General features: G+C 44.8%; 1 protein-coding gene across 1 annotated transcript in view; it reads right to left on the bottom strand.

Moving 5' to 3' along the window:
* Positions 1-19,680, bottom strand: part of LOC120056792 (roundabout homolog 1-like) — a 45,007-nt gene that overhangs the window by 20,007 nt on the left and 5,320 nt on the right. Inside the window, exons 2-5 of the mRNA XM_039004996.1 lie at positions 4,087-4,419; positions 1,075-1,232; positions 518-638; positions 79-217 (exon numbers count right to left, since the gene is read on the bottom strand). Of these exons, the coding sequence (XP_038860924.1) occupies positions 79-217; positions 518-638; positions 1,075-1,232; positions 4,087-4,419 (751 nt within the window). The remainder of the gene's footprint in view (positions 1-78; positions 218-517; positions 639-1,074; positions 1,233-4,086; positions 4,420-19,680) is intronic.

Here is a 19,680-nt window from a genome sequence, read left to right as displayed (position 1 = left end):
TAAACCTCATGTCAAGAACAGTCTCTAGTGTACATTTAATGGACAATTAAGTTTTTTTTGTTGAATCAAGAATCAGACCTGCCGTTGGGCAGAGGGCCCTGCTCACGGCTCCACTCCACAGCAGCCATGGAGTCTCCTTTAGCCTCGCAGTAGAACTGGGCAGACTCCCCTGTCCCCACCAACACATCCTGAGGCTTCAGCACCAACACTGGCTTGGCTGGGGATGGAGAAAGCATGGGCAAATACACAAATTATGGTTATTCATATCATATCTCTAAGCATTCAATTCCATGCTATCCCTTATATCAATAGCAAACACTGACATACCTTTTTCACACTGATGTGCCGACCCAAACTGTACTGTGTGGACTCTGTTCTTTTCACATTTTCATTTCCAGCACCGTTCCAGCAACTATGGTGGATGCATAACCAGGCCAGCGAAGTACAGCTTGGCTCAGTAGTGTAAAAAAGGTTATTGCTAAAATGGTACTGTACATGGAGTCAGGGTTCATCTTACCTAAGACAGACAGGCGGGCGGCCCTGCTCTCTCTTACTCCCACAGTGTTGGAGGCCACACAGATGTACACGCCAGAATCATTTTTCTGGGCTGGGGCGATTATCAACTTCCCATTTAGTTCCTATAGGTCACATGGGGAGCATGCACATACAGTTAAAAATAAACAAGGATTTTTTGGGGGATAGTTTTTCATCCAAGGTGACATGTCCTCTTTTATTAATAATGGAGGAAAATGTATGAAGCGGCCTGTGGTTTTAATCAAAATGTTGTACAACAGTGCCCTCTATTGGCAATACTGTGTTACCACTGATATGATTAGAGAAATAAGTATTCAGAACAGTATGCATTTCAGCTCCTGCCACCTCTGGAAATTAGTTAAAAAATGAATTACAATAATATAGAATATCTTTCCATATTATGGAAAAACCATAGTGTCTTGAAAATACATTTACTGCACAGAAATGCACACTGACAACTGTCCCATTGTCAATTTCTAATTTCAAAAAGCATAGCAAGAAAGCCCAAAGCATGTAGCTATGTTATAAAGGAGGTCTCACAGTGTAGTGCGGGTTTGTGTGGTTGATGGGGACCCCGTCTTTTCTCCAGGTGGCATTGGGCTCGGGGTGGCCCACCGGCGGGCTGCAGTTCAGCACCGCCACCTCCCCCACAGCCACCTCCACGTCACTGGGCTGCACCCGGAAGTCCTCACGCAGAGCTGAAAGAACACACAGAGGTCGTCCATTCATAAACAGTGGGTTTGAGACTAGCTGGTGCACAAGGCCATAACATTACATTGGATAACAACGTCAAAGTCAGTCTACAAGCCTGTAGTTAATAAACATTGCCTGGGAGACATGTGCCCAGCACAACACGCATCACTGTCTGCTTGACTTGGCTTCCTACAAATGAGAGTTTTGACCACCGAAAATTTGCAAGGGTTATAATGAACTAATTTAATGATTTACCTTATTTCACAGTACCATTACCACACCATATCACACTATACATTTTGGACCACATCGCACAGCTCTAAATATCCATATATTTTATACACGGAAAACACAGTGCTTTTGTCCAGTATTGCCCCATCAACAACCTCATATATTCCCCAGAGGTCCCAAACAATTCATAGAGCAAACTTGACCTGTCTACATTGATATAAGCACAAGTACATGACAGACAAGCCTGACCTCTTTACAGGAACGTGTCATGTTTACTCAATCGTTAAGAGTCACTGTGAAACATTTCAGTTTAAGGTCTAAGGAGCTCCCTTCCATTATATCCAAAATGACAGAGACAATGGCATTTTCACCTTGCATGTGTACATTACCACATGTTTAGGATGTCTGTTTAAATCTTCACTGATGTCATAACATAGGTATTACATTAGGACACCACATGGAATCATGAGACAAAAAGTATTTGGCGTCTACTTGGTCACACGTATGGTTACAATGGTCTAGTGCCATAAACTACTACTGGAATATCTCCACTCTCCATCAAGGAATGATCCAAGGCTGGACTGCTTTAAAATGTATTAAGGGGGCCTCCCGGGTGGCGCAGTTGTCTAGGGCACTGCATCGCAGTGCTAGCTGCGCCACCAGAGTCTCTGGGTTCGCGCCCAGGCTCTGTCGCAGCCGGCCGCGACCGGGAGGTCCGTGGGGCGACGCACAATTGGCATAGTGTCGTCCGGGTTAGGGAGGGTTTGGCCGGTAGGGATATCCTTGTCTCATCGCGCTCCAGCGACGGGCCGGGCGCAATGCGCGCTAACCAAGGGGGCCAGGTACACGGTGTTTCCTCTGACACATTGGTGCGGCTGGCTTCCGGGTTGGAGGCGCGCTGTGTTAAGAAGCAGTGCGGCTTGGTTGGGTTGTGCTTCGGAGGACGCATGGCTTTCGACCTTCGTCTCTCCCGAGCCCGTACGGGAGTTGTAGCGATGAGACAAGATAGTAATTACTAGCGATTGGATACCACGAAAATTGGAGAGAAAATGGGATAAAATTTAAAATTAAAAAAATAAAATAAAAAATAAAAAAATGTATTAAGGGTATTCTTGAAAATCAATAATTGTCTAGCTATGATAGAGAACTTAGCACAACTCTTGAATTAACAGTGCTGCATGGTTCATGACTGTAGAGGCTACTAACCTAACCAGTACAACTATACTTACAAAAGGTCACAATTGCACAATTATCTTATTGAGACTAACCTGGATAAATAAAGGTTAAACTCAAACTATACTACAATCGATCTGCTAGTATAACTCAATCGAAAGTAAAGTGCCACTGTTTACTGTCCCAATGGCTCCATGCCTCCACCACGTACTGCTCCACGGAAGTTCCCCCAACAAGTCAATCAGCCACTAATTATACCAGCTAGCTCAGGAATCCAGTGGTCTGTGGGTGACCCTATTTTGGGTACAAACAGAGGCTGGGGGTCAGGGGTAAATTAGCAGAGTGTTTGTCCTGGGAAGGTGGTAAACATTGATTTTGGACCCCCTTTAATTTCAGTTCGCTTCATCTAGCGACTGGAACGAGCTGCAACAAACACTCAAACTGGACAGTTTTATCTCAATCTCTTCATTCAAAGACAAAGAGTCCAATCATGGACACTCTTACTGACAGTTGTGGCTGCTTTCCGTGATGTATTGTTGTCTCTACCTTCTTGCCCTTTGTGCGGTTGTCTGTGCCCAATAATGTTTGCACCATGTTTTGTGCTGCTACCATGTTGTGCTGCTGCCATGTTGTGTTGTTACCATGTTGTGTTGTTACCATGTTGATACCAGGCTGTGTTGTCATGTGTTGCGGCCATGCTATGTTGTTGTCTTAGGTCTCTCTTTATGTAGAGTTGTGTTGTCTCTTGTCGTGATGTGTGTTTTGACCTATATATACATATAAATATATATTTTTTTAAATCCCAGCCCCCGTCCCCACAGGAGATCTTTGGCCTTTTGGTAGGCCGTCATTGTAAATAAGAATTTGTTCTTAATAACTGACTTGCCTAGTTAAATAAATGTTTAAAAAAAAAATATATATAATAATAATTCTACTCAGCAATCACACGGACAATCTCAACGTCTCTCGCTTTCTCTCTGGAGCAGGGGTCTGTGGTTACTGCGGGCTTTCCGTGGACCTGAAGGATCATATATTAGCTTGATATCACATTTAAGATCAGCATGGAGGGAGAGAAGAAGTTAATGGGACAGGATGTAGGAGCCACAGAGGGCCTTCCAACCAAGACAACAGAATGTATTCTAAGGCCAGATTTTCACATCCATCTGGCATAGTGTTTTTAAGTACTTGGAAGGCAGCTGTGTGTGGCTTTGGTTCCATCTCAGTATGAGCACACTTGATGCAGCCAATCTAGCCCTTGAGTGGTTTATTAGTTAGTCTGCACACTGCTGAGACTGATACATAGTCTCTTCACTCACATGATCTATAACAGTGGGACCACTCTATAACATGGTACCTCTCTTCATCCTACTGTGCAATTATTTCTGCATGGCATCTTGGAATTTATAACAAGATACGCATGTCCATCTAATTTGAAAGACATCCCCACAGTCTTACCTGCGATATAGAGGGAGGCGTTGCGGCTGGTGGCCTTGCCAGCGCTGTTCCTTGCCATGCACGCGTACACGCCCTCATGTGACTGACTCCGCCTCCCTGGCACCACGCTGAGGAAAAAAAGGCTGCCCTCCGACAGGACGATGGGCCGCGATTGGCTGTCCAGCTTGTCCATCTCCAGGGGCTGGCCATTGCGGAGCCACTCAATGGAGGGCTCGGGTGTGCCGTCGGCGCGGCAGGAGAGGGTGGCGGGGCTGCCTACCTTGACCACCACATCTGAGGGGTGGTGGACAATCCGCGGGGGCACCTCCACCACATCCGTCCTCAGTCTGGAACCTGGAGGGAACAAGAACAGTGGATGGAGGAAAGATGGAGAAATTCAGGTTCTGTCAAAGTAGGCTATTGCGTCTGTTAATTCACAGAAGATCTGACAATAGTTTATTACTATTACTATGCATACTATGCATTTAGCATCGAATGGGGTTCAAGACGATTAAGTCATAGTTGTTTCCCATGAGAAGCAGTAGGCCTATAACTTACTTCCATTGTCAACTAAGTCAAATATATAGGCCTAAAGCTAACAAATAAAACCAGTAGAAAATATCCTGATAAAAATTCAGGTTCTTTCAAGTTCAAGTTGTATTAGTCGTATGTGCGGGATACGCATGTATACATCACATTCATCGCTCTACTCCACCTGTTGGCCCCCATTTCTATCGGTCTTGACTTGAGCTATTGCTAGTGAAGGGCAACATTGTATCAAATCAATCAACTGTTGCTAGCAAACTTGTATCAACAACATTATACAGTCTATTCCGTGCCCTCAGAGTTCACCGCTCCAATGAGCTCATACAGTTGAAGTCGGAAGTTTACATACACCTTAGCCAAATAAATTTAAACTAAGTCGGGTGAATTTTGGCCCATTCCTCCTGACAGAGCTGGTGTAACTGAGTCAGGTTTGTAGGCTTCCTTGCTCGCACACGCTTTTTCAGCTCTGCCCACAAATTTTCTATAGGATTGAGGTCAGGGCTTTGTGATGGCCACACCAATACCTTGACTTTGTGTCCTTAAAACTTCTTGTCAATAGGGGGGCGCCATTTCGACTTTGTAAAAATTCGTTCCCAAATTAAACTGCCTCGTACTCAATTCTTGCTCGTACAATATGCATATTATTATTACTATTGGATAGAAAACACTCTCTAGTTTCTAAAACCGTTTTAATTATTTCTCTGAGTGAAACAGAACTCATTCTGCAGCACACTTCCTGTCAGGAAGTGAGATTTCTGAAATCGAGGTCTCTGTTCTAGGGTCAGTTTATAAATTCCCATGTAAGCTATGGGGCTACATGCACTGCATACGCCTTCCTCTAGATGTCAGTAAGCGGTGAGAATTTGAATGGAGTGGATTGCACCATCTGGGGCACTATAAAAGCCCGTGGAACGGAAGGTCCGACCTTTTCAACGGGGGGCCTGACGCAGGAGGGACATCACCATGGCGTCTTGAAAAGCTTTCGTTTTAGCAGTTCTATATCTCCGGCTCTGATTTAATTTGATTTTTGTCTTAAAAACTTCATAAGGTAGTTAATTTAAACCGACTTATAGCAGTTTATATCAGTTTATTGCGATTTTCTGGAATTTCTTTGTCACGCGCTATCGCGAGTTGGACACCTCTCCGGCACATGGCTAGCGTTAGCTGCGATTTCTACAGGAGAAGAGGACATCTTTCAACCAAAAGACGATTGTTCTGGAGAAAGGACACCTTGCCCAAGATTCTGATGGAAGCTCAGCAAATAGTAAGAAGTCTTTATGCTGTTAATTCGTATTTATGTTGACAAATGTTAAACAATAATTCCGCCATGAATTTCGGTGCGGTCTCGCTTTAGCGCACGCTGTATGCGTAGTAACGTTAATTTTAAAAATCTAGCACAGCTTTTGCATTAAGAACTAATGTATCTTTCATATGCTGTCCAACCTGTATTTTTTAGTCAAGTTTATGATTAGTTATCGATTAGATTAGGTGCCTCTCCAAGATGGCGCCGGACAGATTGCTTGAAGTTTGGCCACTAATCACATTGTATAACCACGATTTGTGCCGCTACATATGCACATTTTCGAACAAACCCTATATGCATTGTGTAATATGATGTTACAGGACTGTCATCTGAAGAAGTTTATGAAGGTTAGTCAAAAATTATATATCTTTTGCTTGTTTCTTACGATCGCTAACCTTTGCTGCAGGTAAATGGCTTGTGTTTCTGGCTATTGTGGTAAGCTAATATAATGCTATATTGTGTTTTCGCTATAAAACACTTAAAAAATCTGAAATATTGGCTGGATTCACAAGATGTTTGTCTTTCATTTGCTGTATGCTGTGTATTTTTCAGAAATGTTTTATGATGAGTATTTAGGTAATTCACGTTGCTCTCTGTAGTTATTCTAGTCGCTTTGGTGAGAGTTGTGATGGTGGCTGCAATGGTAAACTATGATTTATACCTGAAATATGCACATTTTTCTAACAAAACATATGCTATACAATAAATATGTTATCAGACTGTCATCTGATGAAGTTGTTTCTTGGTTAGTGGCTATTTATATCTTTATTTGGTCGAATTTGTGATAGCTACCTATGCAGGAAAAAAATGGTGGAGTAAAAAAAGTGGTGTCTTTTGCTAACGTGGTTAGCTAATAGATTTACATATTGTGTCTTCCCTGTAAAACATTTTAAAAATCAGAAATGATGGCTGGATTCACAAGATGTGTATCTTTCATCTGGTGTCTTGGACTTGTGATTTAATGATATTTAGATGCTAGTATTTACTTGTGACGCTATGCTAGGCTATGCTAGTCAGCTTTTTTACTGATGGGGGTGCTCCCGGATCCGGGATTGGGAGGAATTAGAGGTTAAGCCATTTTGCCACAACTTTGGAAGTATGCTTGGGGTCATTGTCCATTTGGAAGACCCATTTGCGACCAAGCTTTTCCTGACTGACGTCTTGAGATGTTGCTTCAATATATCCACATCATTTTCCTACCTCATGATGCCATCTAATTTGTGAAGTGCACCAGTCCCTTCTGCAGCAAAGCACCCCCACAACATGACGCTGCCACCCCCGTGCTTCACGGTTGGGATGGTGTTCTTCAGCTTGCAAGCCTCCTCCTTTTTCCTCCAAACATAACGATGGTCATTATGGCCAAACATGTCTATTTTTGTTTCATCAGACCAGAGGACATTTCTCCAAAAAGCACGATCTTTGTCCCCATGTGCAGTTGCAAACCGTAGTCTGGCTTTTTTATGGCGGTTTTGGAGCAGTGGCTTCTTCCTTGCTGAGCGGCCTTTCAGGTTATGTCGATATAGGACTCGTTTTACTGTGGATATAGATACTTTTGTACCTGTTTCCTCCAGCATCTTCACAAGGTCCTTTGCTGTTGTTCTGGGATTGATTTGCACTTTTCGCACCAAAGTACGTTCATCTCTTGGAGACAGAACGCGTCTCCTTCCTGAGCGGTATGACAGCTGCGTGGTCCCATGGTGTTTATACTTGCGTACTATTGTTTGTACAGATGAACGTGGTACCTTTCACGAGTTTGGAAATTGCTCCCAAGGATGAACAAGACTTGTGGAGGTCTACAACTTTTTCTGAGGTCTTGGCTGATTTCTTTTGATTTTCCCATGATGTCAAGCAAAGAGGCACTGAGTTTGAAGGTAGGCCTTGAAATACATCCACAGGTACACCTCCAATTGACTCAAATGATGTCAATTAGCCTATCAGAAGCTTCTAAAGCCATGACATCATTTTTGGGAATTTTCCAAGCTGTTTAAAGTCACAGTCAACTTAGTGTATTTACACTTCTGACCCACTGGAATTGTGACACAGTGAATTATGAGTGAAATAATCTGTCTGTAAACAATTGTTGGAAAAATGACTTTTGTCATGCACAAAGTAGATGTTCTAATCGACTTGCCAAAACTATAGTTTGTTAACAAGAAATTTGTGGAGTGGTTGAAAAACGTGTTTTAATGACTCCAACCTAAATGTATGTAAACTTCTGACTTCAACTGTATATCCACTGGATATATGGGATCATCAGAACTCAGACATCCCAAATGGCTACTTTCCTAAATTTGCGTGCAGCAGGCCAGGTACTTCTATGCGTGCTCAGACATGCACGTTCCCTGAATATTATCAGAACAGAGAAACCAGACAGAGACATGCTCATTGCTCACATGGAGCACGCCAAACAAAAGACAATAGCAAAATTTACAAAACTCATAAATGATGGTTATGGAAAAAAAACTTACTGGTTTCTCACAAGTGTAGCAGGTTTTGAACTCTGCAAACTACGTTTCAACTCCGAGAATGAGAACGGTAAATTATGAATTAATACATGCATTAACTTCTTATAGCTGCAGGGGCAGTATTGAGTAGCTTGGATGAAAGGTGCACAGAGGTGCACAGAGGTGCCCAGAGTAAACGGCCTGCTCCTCATTCATAGTTGCTAATATATGCATATTATTAGTATTTGATAGAAAACACTCTGAAGTTTCTTAAACTGTTTGAATTATGTCTGTGAGTATAACAGAACTCATATGGCAGGCAAAAACCTGAGAAATTCCACTTCCTGTTTGGATTTTTTCTGAGGCTGCTAGATTTTCAACCAAGCTCCCAATGAAATTACAGCGAGATATGGATGAGTTTTCACTTCCTACGGCTTCCACTAGATGTCAACAGTCAATAGAACTTGGTCTGATGACTCTAATGTGAAGGGGGGCCGAAGGAGACAGGAATGAGTAATCACTGACATGAGGTGACCACGCATTGAACACGTGATAGGCAGCTCCTTTCCATCTCTCAACTGAAGTCAATGTAATTCTCCGGTTGGAACGTTATTCAAGATGTATGTTAACAACATTCTTAAGATTGATTCAATACATCGTTTGACATGTTTCTACTGACTGTTACGGAACTTTTGGACATTTCGTCACGTTATAGTGGACGCGTTTTGTGACTTTGGAATTGTTTACCAAACGCGCTAACCAAAGTAGCTAATTGGACATAAATAACAGACATTATCGAACAAATCACGCATTTATTGTGGACCTGGGATTCCTAGGACTGCATTCTGATGAAGTTCATCAAAGGTAAGGAAACATTTATCATGTATTTTCTGGTTTCTGTTGACTCCAACATGGCGGCTAATTTGGCTATTGTTCTGAGCGCCGTCTCAGATTATTGCATGATTTGCTTTTTCCGTATAAAAAAAAAAAAATCTGACACAGCGGTTGCATTAAGGAGATGTATATCTATAATTCCATGTGTATAACTTGTATTATCATCTACATTTATGATGAGTATTTCTGTTGAAACGATGTGGCTATGCAAAATCACTTGATGTTTTTGGAACTAGTGAATGTAACACGCCAATGTAAACTCAGATTTTTTTATATAAATATGAACTTTATCAAACAAAACATGCATGTATTGTGTAACATGAAGTCCTATGAGTGTCATCTGATGAAGATCATCAAAGGTTAGTGATTAATTTTATCTATATTTCTTCTTTTTGTGACTGCTATATTTCGCTGGAAAAATGGCTGTGCATATTGTGGTTTGGTGAAGACCTAACATAATCGTTTGTAGTGCTTTTGCTGAAAAGCATATTTGAAATCAGACACTTTGGTGGGATTAACAACAAGATTACCTTTAAAATGATATAAGACACATGTATGTTTGAGGAATTTTAATTATGAGATTTCTGTTGTTTGAATTTGGCGCCCTGCACTTTCACTGGCTGTTGTCATATCGATCCCGTTAGCGGGATGCAGCCATAAGAAGTTAACAGAAATTAATGTAACCAAATGACTGGTATTAACGGTACAATTACTTGGCCTACTGGTGACATACAGTACCAGTCAAAAGTTTGGACACCTACTCATTCCAGGGTTTTTCTTTATTTTTACTATTTTGTATATTGTAGAATAATAGTGAAGACATCAAAACTATGAAAAAACACACATGGAATCATGTAGTAACCAAAAAAAGTGTTAAACAAATCAAAGCATATTTTATATTTGAGATTCTTTTTTTTCACCTTTATTTAACTAGGTAGGCCAGTTGAGAACAAGTTCTCATTACAACTGCGACCTGGCCAAGACAAAGCAGTGCGACAAAAACAACAACACAGAGTTACACATGGGATAAACAAAGGTACAGTCAATAACAAAATATTAAAATATGTGTACAGTGTGTGCAAATTAAGTAAGGAGGTAAGGCAATACATAGGCCATAGTGGCGACGTAATTACAATTTAGCAATTAACACTGGAGTGATAGTTGTGCAGATGAGGATGTGCAAGTAGAAATACTGGTGTGCAAAAGAGCAGAAAAACAAACACAAATTTGGGGATGAGGTAGGTAGTTGGTTGGATGGGTGGGTTATTTAAAGATGGGCTATGTACAGCTGTAGTGATCGGTAAGCTGCTCTGACAGCTGATGCTTAAAGTTAGTGAGGGAGATGTAAGTCTCCAACTTCAGTGATTTTTGCAATCCGTTCCCGTCATTGGCAGCAGAGAACTGGAAGGAAAGGCGGCCGAAGGAGGAATTGGCTTTGGGGGTGACCAGTGAAATATACCTGCTGGATCGTGTGCTACGGGTGGGTGCTGCAATGGTGACCAGTGAGCTGAGATAAGGCGGGGCTTTACCTAGCACAGACTTATAGATGACCTGGAGCCAGTGGGTTTGGCGACGAATATGAAGTGAGAGCCAGCCAACGAGAGCATACAGGTCGCAATGGTGGGTAGCATATGGGGCTTTGGTGACAAAACGGATGGCACTGTGATAGACTGCATTAGATTTGCTAAGTAGAGTGTTGGAGGCTATTTTGTAAATGGCATCGCCGAAGTCGAGGATCGGTAGATAGTCAGTTTTACGAGGGTATGTTTGGCAGCATGAGTGAAGGAGGCTTTGTTGCGAAATAGGTAGCCGATTCTAGATTTCATTTTGGATTGGAGATGCTTAATATGTGTCTGGAAGGAGAGTTTACAGTCTAGCCAGACACCTAGGTATTTGTAGTTGTCCACATATTCTAAGTCAGAACCGTCCAGAGTAGTGATGCTAGTCGGGCAGGCGGGTGCAGGCAGCGATCGGTTGAAGAGCATGCATTTCGTTTTAATAGCATTTAAGAGCAGATGGAGGCCACGGAAGGAGTGTTGTATGGCATTGAAGCTCGTTTGGAGGTTTGTTATCACCGTGTCCAAAGACAGGCCAGATGTATACAGAAGGGTGTCATCTGCGAAGAGGTGGATCAAATAATCACCTGCAGCAAGAGTGACATCATTGATATATACAGAGAAAAGAGTCAGCCTGAGGACTGAAGCCTGTGGCACCCCCATAGAGAGTGCCAGAGGTCCGGACAACATTCTTTAAAGTACCCACCCTTTTCCTTGATGACAGCTTTGAACATTTGGCATTCTCTCAGCCAGCTTCATGAGGTAGTCACCTGGAAGGTAGTCACCTGGAATGCATTTCAATTAACAGGTGTGCCTTGTTAAAAGTTATTTTGTTGAATTTCTTTCCATCTTAATGTGTTTTAGCCAATCAGTTGTGTTGTAGGGGTGGTATACAGAAGATAGCCCTATTTGGTAAAAGACCATGTCCATATTATGGCAAGAACAGCTCAAATAAGCAAAGAGGAATGACAGTCCATCATTACTTTAAAACAGTGCAGTCGCAAAAACCATCATGCGCTATGATGAAATTGGCTCTCATGAGGACCGCCACAGGAAAGGAAGACCCAGAGTTACCTCTGCTGCAGAGTTCATTAGAGTTACCAGCCTCAGAAATTGCAGCCCAAATAAATGCTTCACAGAGTTCAAGTAACAGACACATCTCAACATCAACTGTTCAGAGGAGACTGCTTGAATCAAGCCTTCATGGTCGAATTGCTGCAAAGAAACCACTACTAAAGGACACCAATAAGAAGAAAAGACTTGCTTGGGCCAAAAAACACGAGCAATGGACATTATTAATTTTTTTGGTATTTTTCTTAAAACTGCATTGTTGGTTAAGGGCTTGTAAGTAAGCATTTCACAACAGATTACACCTGTTGTAATCAGCGCATGTGACAAATAACATTTAATTTAATTTGATTTGATTACACCGGTGGACATCTGTCCTTTGGTCTGATGACTACAAATTTGAGATTTTTGGTTCCATCCGCCGTGTCTTTGTGAGACACAGAGTAGGTGAACAGATGATCTCTGCATGTGTGGTTCCTACCGTGAGGCATGGAGGAGGTGTGATGGTGCTTTGCTGGTGACACTGTCAGTGATTTATTTAGAATTCAAGGCACACTTAACCAGCATGGCTACCACAGCATTCTGAAGTGATATGCCATCCCATCTGGTATGCACTTAGTGGGACTATCATTTGTTTTTCAACAGGACAATGACCCAACACATCTCCAGGCTGTGTAAGGGCTATTTTTAATATTTTTTATTTAACCTTTAATTAATTAGGCAAGTCAGTTAAGAACAAATTCTTATTTACAATGACGGCCTACCCCGGCCAAACCCGGACGACGTTGGGCCAATTGTGTGCTGCCCTATTGTGTGCCGCCCTATCAAACAAATTGAGATGGTTTGGGATGAGTTGGACGGCAGAGTAAAGGAAAAGCAGACAACAAGTGCTCAGCAGATGTGGAAACTCATTCAAGACTGTAGGAAAAGCATTCCAGGTAAAGCTAGCTAGCTACAGTATTGTGCAGGCTAGCTCAAATGAACTGCTAATATAGCCACCTTTACATACTGTATAGCTAGTTAGCTATGTGAATTAAATAAATCAGCAGATAGCTACCTAACTTCATATTCGCTAGCTATCTTGTAAATAAATGTAAAACACACACTCCAAATGTATTTGTAGGTAGGTAGCTAGCTAGCTAGCTAACAGAAATGGAAGAGGGTGAAAGGATTAGCAGCTCCAGCTGTCAAATAAGGGAGAGAGTAGGCTACTCTGGATAGGGCAGGTACTTTTGTGTAGTTTCAGTCCTTCGAGAGAGAAACTGAGGACAGAGATAATAGCAACATAATATTCAGTGCTTTCTAATTGCAGTATAATGAAGCCTGTTTCTTTGTGATGTTTTCTGTCCTCAGATACAGAGAGCTGTGAAAGCCTGTCTGCAGATGAAGAGGTCCCAATGAATGTCCCAAGAGCAGTGGTTCTCAAACCTGGTCCTGGAGACCCAAAGAGGTGCACATTTTTGTTTTTGCCATAGCACTACACATCTGGTTCAAATGATCAACTCACCATCAAGCTTCAAGTGATATTTATGTATTAATTTGTGATGCCATCCTTGATATGATCCTTCTGTTGTCACATGCACGTGTGCGCACATGCATCTATCTATCCAATGTTATCATTTGTAATGAGAGATATTTCCCAACCAAGGGACAGGCATGAATTCCTCCACGGTCAGGCCCTCAGAGATGGCACCCTGGACCTTCCCGAAGACAGTCTGATTCCAGGAGCAGAGCACCGGGGATCCCAGCCCCATGTCTTCATGGGAGACGAGGCCTTTCCGTGCCGGAGAAAACTCATGCGGCACCCTCCTGAAGCGAGCATCTGCAGGAGGAACATGGTCTTCAACTACCGCCTCTCCCGAGCCAGGCTGACCGCCGAGTGCACCTTCCGCATTCTTGCGTCCCAGTGGCGGAGGTACCAACGAGTCATCGGGGTCCACACTACTAACGCAGAGGCGTGTGAAGGCTACCTGTGTCCTGCATACTGTAACTTCATGAGGATGGTCACGAGGACCAGGAGGGGACCTGCAGCTCACTGCTGTGTGCTAGAGGAGATGTCTGCTGCTCTGCAGGATGATGCCAGGATGGGGGCCTACAACGCAGCACGGGAGGCAATCCCTGTGCGGGAGACCTTCACCTCCTACTTCTACGAGGAGGGTGCTGTTTCCCAGGCAACATCTTGCGCGATAGACTACACTATGCACAACCAAAGGCTCTTTTAAGAGCCACGCACATTGCAATAAGAGTATTCTTCCATTTACTTAACAATTCCCTGTTTCTCTCCCTTTGATTTCTACTTCTCAGGTTAGGATACAGTTCAAAACAGGCTTTTTTACGAGTTACCCATATTGAAAAAATGTAGAACACTAAGACACCCTACAACCCACACCTGCATCAATCTGATGGATTGATTGTGTTCTGCAGTAAGAAGGCTCAGGTGTATAACTGTGTGGGCTGTGGCTCCTTCTACCAAAGAATAGGCAAGAGGACCAACCATGGAGAATAGTAAGGCACTCCATTATTTCTGTTAACATAACTATGCTATATGTGACCTGAGCCAACTCCTCGTGCTTACCGTGGGGAGCGTGTAACTGGTCAGGCACCGTGTTGTGCAGAGATGCGCACGGTGTCTCCAGTTCGCATTCATAGCCCGGTGCGCTCTATTCCAGCTCCTCGCATTTGCCGGGCTAGAATGGGCATCCAGCCAGGACGCATTGTGCCAGCTCTACGCTCCAGATCTCCAGTAAACCTCCTTGGACCAGGATATCCTGCACCAGCTCTGCGTACTGTGTCCCCAGTGCGTCCTGTGCTAGGGCCCCGCACTTGCCGGGCTCAAGTGAGCATCCAGCCAGGACGCATTGTGCCAGCTCTACGCTCCAGATCTCCAGTGCGCCTCCACAGTCCAGTACGTCCTGTGCCTCCTCTCCGCACTCGCTCTGAGATGCGTGTCATCAACCCGGTACCACCAGTTCCGGCACCACGCATCACGCCTCCAGTGCGCTTCCACAGTCCAGTACGGCCTGTGCCTCTTCCCGGTACCACCAGTTCCGGCGACAGTTCCCAGTCCAGAGCTTCCGGCGACAGTTCCCAGTCCAGAGCCTCCGGCGACAGTTCCCAGTCCAGAGATTCCGGCGACAGTTCCCAGTCCAGAGCTTCCGGCGACAGTAGCCAGTCCAGAGCTTCCGGCGACGTTTCACAGTCCGGAACCTCAAACGACGGGCCACAGTACGGAGCCTCCACCGACGGGCCACAGTCCGGAGCCTCCAGCGGCGATCCCCAGTCCGGAGCCTCCAGCGTCGATCCCCAGTCTGGAGCCTCCAGCGACGATCACCAGTCCGGAGCCTCCAGCGACGATCCCCAGTCCGGAGCCTCCAGCGACGAGCCTCCAGCGATGATCTCCAGTCCGGAGCCTCCAGCGGCGATCACCAGTCCGGAACCTCCAGCGACGATCCCCAGTCCGGAGCCTCCAGCGATCCCCACAAGGTATGACTCCAAACACCCAAAAAAGGCTACTCTCCTTGATGTTATCCTCACAAATAATCCTGATAGGTATCAGTCTGGTGTTTTCTGTAATGACCTTAGTGATCACTGTTTTACAGTCTGTGTTCGCAATGGCTGCTCAGTGAAACGACCTGTCCTGATTTGTCATAGATGCTTGCTAAAAAACTTTAATGAGCAAGCCTTCCTTCATGAACTGGCCTCTGTAAAATGGTATAGAATCAGCTTGATCCCCTCTGTCGATGACGCTTGGACCTTCTTTTTTATATTTTCAGTGGTATTATTAACAAACACACCCCCATAAAGAAAATGTGAATTAAAAACTGGTTCAGCCCCTGGTTTGACCGTGATCTTGCAGAGTTACTCCACCTTAAGATTTACATTTGACGAAAGGCTCGGCACATGCATACTCAGGCTGACTGGCTATCGTTCAGGCAAATGAGAAATAAGTGCACTCAGGCCATCCGGAAGGCCAAAGTTAGTTACTTTAAGGAACAGTTCTCTCTCTCTGTGGGTCTAACCCCAAGAAGTTCTGGAAAACGGTTAAAGAGAATAAACCCTCCCCCTCACAGCTGCCCATGTCCCTTAATGTTGATGATGTGGTTGTTACTGACAAGAAGCAAATGACTGAGCTCTTTAGTCACCACTTCATTAAGTCAGGATTCCTATTTGACATTTCCTCATCTCCCACCCTTTCTAATGCGACTATCCCGCTACAAAGTTTCTCCCTGCAGGCAGTGACTGAGTCCGAGGTGCTAAAGAAGCTCCTTAAACTTGACCCCAAAAACACATCTGGGTCAGATGGAGACCCTTTCTTCTTTAAGGTTGCTGCCTCTATCATCACCAAACCTGCCTCTCCTTTCTTTCCTTTCCATTGCTTGGAAGGCAGCCACAGTTTGTCCTTTATTTCTGGCTTTCTTGATGTCTATAGTATTCTCTCGGGTATGCAATCTGGTTTCCACCCAGGTTATGGATGTGTCACTGCAACCTTAAAGGTCCTCAATGATGTCACCATTGCCCTTGATTCTACGCAATATTGTGCTGCTATTTTTATTGACTTGGCCAAAGCTTTTGATACGGTAGACCATTCCATTCTTGTGGGCCGGCTAAGGAGTATTGATGTCTCTTAGGGGTCTTTGGCCTGGTTTGCTAACTACCTCTCTCAAAGAGTGCAGTGTATAAAGTCAGAAAATCTGCTATCTCAGCCACTGCCTGTCCCCAAGGCTCGATCCTAGGCCCCACGCTCTTCTCAATTTACATCAACAACATAGCTCAGGCAGTAGGAAGCTCTCTCATCCATTTATATGCAGATGATACAGTCTTATACTCAGCTGGCCCCTCCCTGGATTTTGTGCTAAATGCTCTACAACAAAGCTTTCTTAGTGTCCAACAAGCTTTCTCTACCCTTAACCTTGTTCTGAACACCTCCAAAACAAAGGTCATGTGGTTTGGTAAGAAGAATGCCCCTATGCCCACAGGTGTTATTACTACCTCTGAGGGTTTAGAGCTTGAGGTAGTCACCTCATACAAGTACTTGGGAGTATGGCTAGACGGTGCACTGTCCTTCTCTCAGCACATATCAAAGCTGGAGGCTAAAGTTAAATCTAGACTTGGTTTCCTCTATCATAATTGCTCCTCTTTCACCCCAGCTGCCAAACTAACCCTGATTCAGATGATCATCCTACCCATGCTAGATTACGGAGACATCATTTATAGATCGGCAGGTAAGGGTGCTCTCGAGCAGCTAGATGTTCTTTACAATTCGGCCATCAGATTTGCCCCCAATGCTCCGTATAGGACACATCACTGTACTCTATACTCCTCTGTAAATTGGTCATCTCTGTATACCCGTCGCAAGACCCACTGGTTGATGCTTATTTATAAAACCCACTTAGGCCTCACTCCCACCTATCTGAGATATCTACTGCAGCCCTCATCCTCCACATACAACACCCGTTCTGCCAGTCACATTCTGTTAAAGGTCCCCAAAGCACACACATCCCCGGGTCGCTCCTCTTTTCAGTTCGCTGCAGTTAGCGACTGGAATGAGCTGCAACAAACACTCAAACTGGACAGTTTTATCTCAATCTCTTCATTCAAAGACTCAATCATGGACACTCTTACTGACAGGTGTGGGTGCTTTGTGTGATGTGTTGTTGTCTCTACCTTCTTGCCCTGTGTGCTGTTGTCTGTGCCCAATAATGTTTGTACCATGTTTTGTGCTGCTATCATGTTTTGTTGCTAGCATGTTGTTGTTGTTATGTTGCTACCATGCTGTGTTGTCATGTGTTGCTGCCTTGCTATGTTGTCATCTTCGGTCTCTTTTTATGGAGTGTTGTGTTGTCTCTCTTGTTGTGATGTGTGTTTTGTCCTATTGTCACACCCTGACCTTAGAGAGCCTTTTTTATGTCTCTTTTTGGTTTGATCAGGGTGTGATTTTGGTGGGCATTCTATGTCCTTTCTTGTTTTGATTTTGTGTTTCTATGTTTTGGCCGGGTATGGTTCTCAATCAGGGCAGCTGTCTATCGTTGTCTCTGATTGGGAATCATACTTAGGCAGCCCTTTTTCCCACCTGTGATTGTGGGTAGTTGTCTTTGTTAGGGGCACTATAGCCCTCGGAAGCTTCACGGTTGTTTATTTTGTTTCTTGTTTTGTTGGCGACATTCTAAAAAATAAATGAACGCTAACCACGCTGCACTTTGGTCCACTTCTTTCGACGGCCGTGACAGAACTACCCCCCACCAAAGGACCAAGCAGTGTGGCCGGGAGGAGCAGCTCTTTCTGGAGGAATGGACATGGGAGGAGGTATTGGAAGGCAAGGGACCCTGGGCACAGGCTGGTGAATTTCGCCGTCCTAAGGAGGAACTGGAAGCAGCTAAAGCAGAGCGGCGATGCTATGAGGAGTTGGCACAGCGGAGCAAGCACGAGAGGCAGCCCCCCAAAACATTTTGGGGGGGCACACGGGGAGAGTGGCAGAGTCAGGATATAGACCTGAGCCAACTCCCCGTGCTTACCGTAAGGAGCGCACTGAAGACACCGTGTTATACGGTAAAGCGCACGGTGTCTTCAGTGCGCTCTCATAGCCCGGTGCGCTATATTCCAGCTCCCCGCATCGGCCGGGCTGGAGTGGGCATCCAGCCAGGACGGATGGTGCCGGCTCAGCGCATCTGGCCTCTCTTCGGTCCAGGATATCCTGCGCCGGCTCTGCACACTGTGTCGCCGGTGCATGTCCACAGCCCAGTACGTCCTGTGCCAGCACCCCGCAGTTGCCGGGCTAGGGTGAGCATCCAGCCAGGACGGGTTGTGCCAGCTCTGCTCTCCAAGCCTCCAGTGATGATCCATGGCACGAAGCCTCTAGTGATGATCCATGGCACGAAGCATCCAGTGATGATCCATGGCACGAAGCCTCCAGTGACGATCCATGGCAGGGAGCCTCCAGCAACGGCCTCCAGTCCGGAGCCTCCAGCGACGGCCTCCAGTCCGGAGCCTCCAACGACGGTCCCCAGTCCGGGGCCCGCAACGAGGGTCCCCAGTCCGGGGTCGGCGACGAGGGTCCCCGCACCAGAGGCACCATCAAAGTGGGGTAAGCCAGAGGTGGAGCGGGGTCTACGTCCCGCACCAGAGCCGCCACCGCGGAAAGATGCCCACCCAGACCCCCCCCTATAGGTTCAGGTTTTGCGGCCGGAGTCCGCGCCTTTGGGGGGGTACTGTCACGCCCCGACCTTAGAGAGGCTTTTTTATGACTCTTTTTGGTTTGGTCAGGGTGTGATTTGGGTGGGCATTCTATGTCCTTTATTTCTATGATTTTGTGTTTCTATGTTTTGGCCGGGTATGGTTCTCAATCGGGGACAGCTGTTTATCGTTGTCTCTGATTGGGAATCATACTTAGGCAGCCCTTTTTCCCACCTGTGATTTTGGGTAGTTGTCTTTGTTAGGGCCACTATAGCCCTTGTAAGCTTCACGGTCGTTTTTGTTATTTCTTGTTTTGTTGGCGACATTTTACTCAAATAAAAAGAAAATGTACGCTCAACACGCTGCACTTTGGTCTCCTTCCGACGACGGCCGTGACACCTATATTTATATTGTATGAATTTTGAATCCCAGGCCCCCGTCCCCGCAGGAGGCCTTTTTCCTTTTGGTAGGCCGTCATTGTAAATAAGAATTTGTTCTTAACTGACTTGCCTAGTTAAATAAAGGTTAAATAAAATAAAAACATTAACATACCTGAATTTGTCCAATAGAAACTCTAGTATGCAACTGACTAATGATTACACCCTAGATCAGCTAGATACAGGCAAGATTGTGC

This window comes from Salvelinus namaycush, chromosome 12 (assembly GCF_016432855.1).
Source record: "Salvelinus namaycush isolate Seneca chromosome 12, SaNama_1.0, whole genome shotgun sequence".
Lineage (NCBI taxonomy): Eukaryota > Metazoa > Chordata > Actinopteri > Salmoniformes > Salmonidae > Salvelinus > Salvelinus namaycush.
The sequence above is the reverse complement of the archived record's forward strand: the minus strand, read 5'-3'. Positions and strand labels throughout refer to the sequence as shown.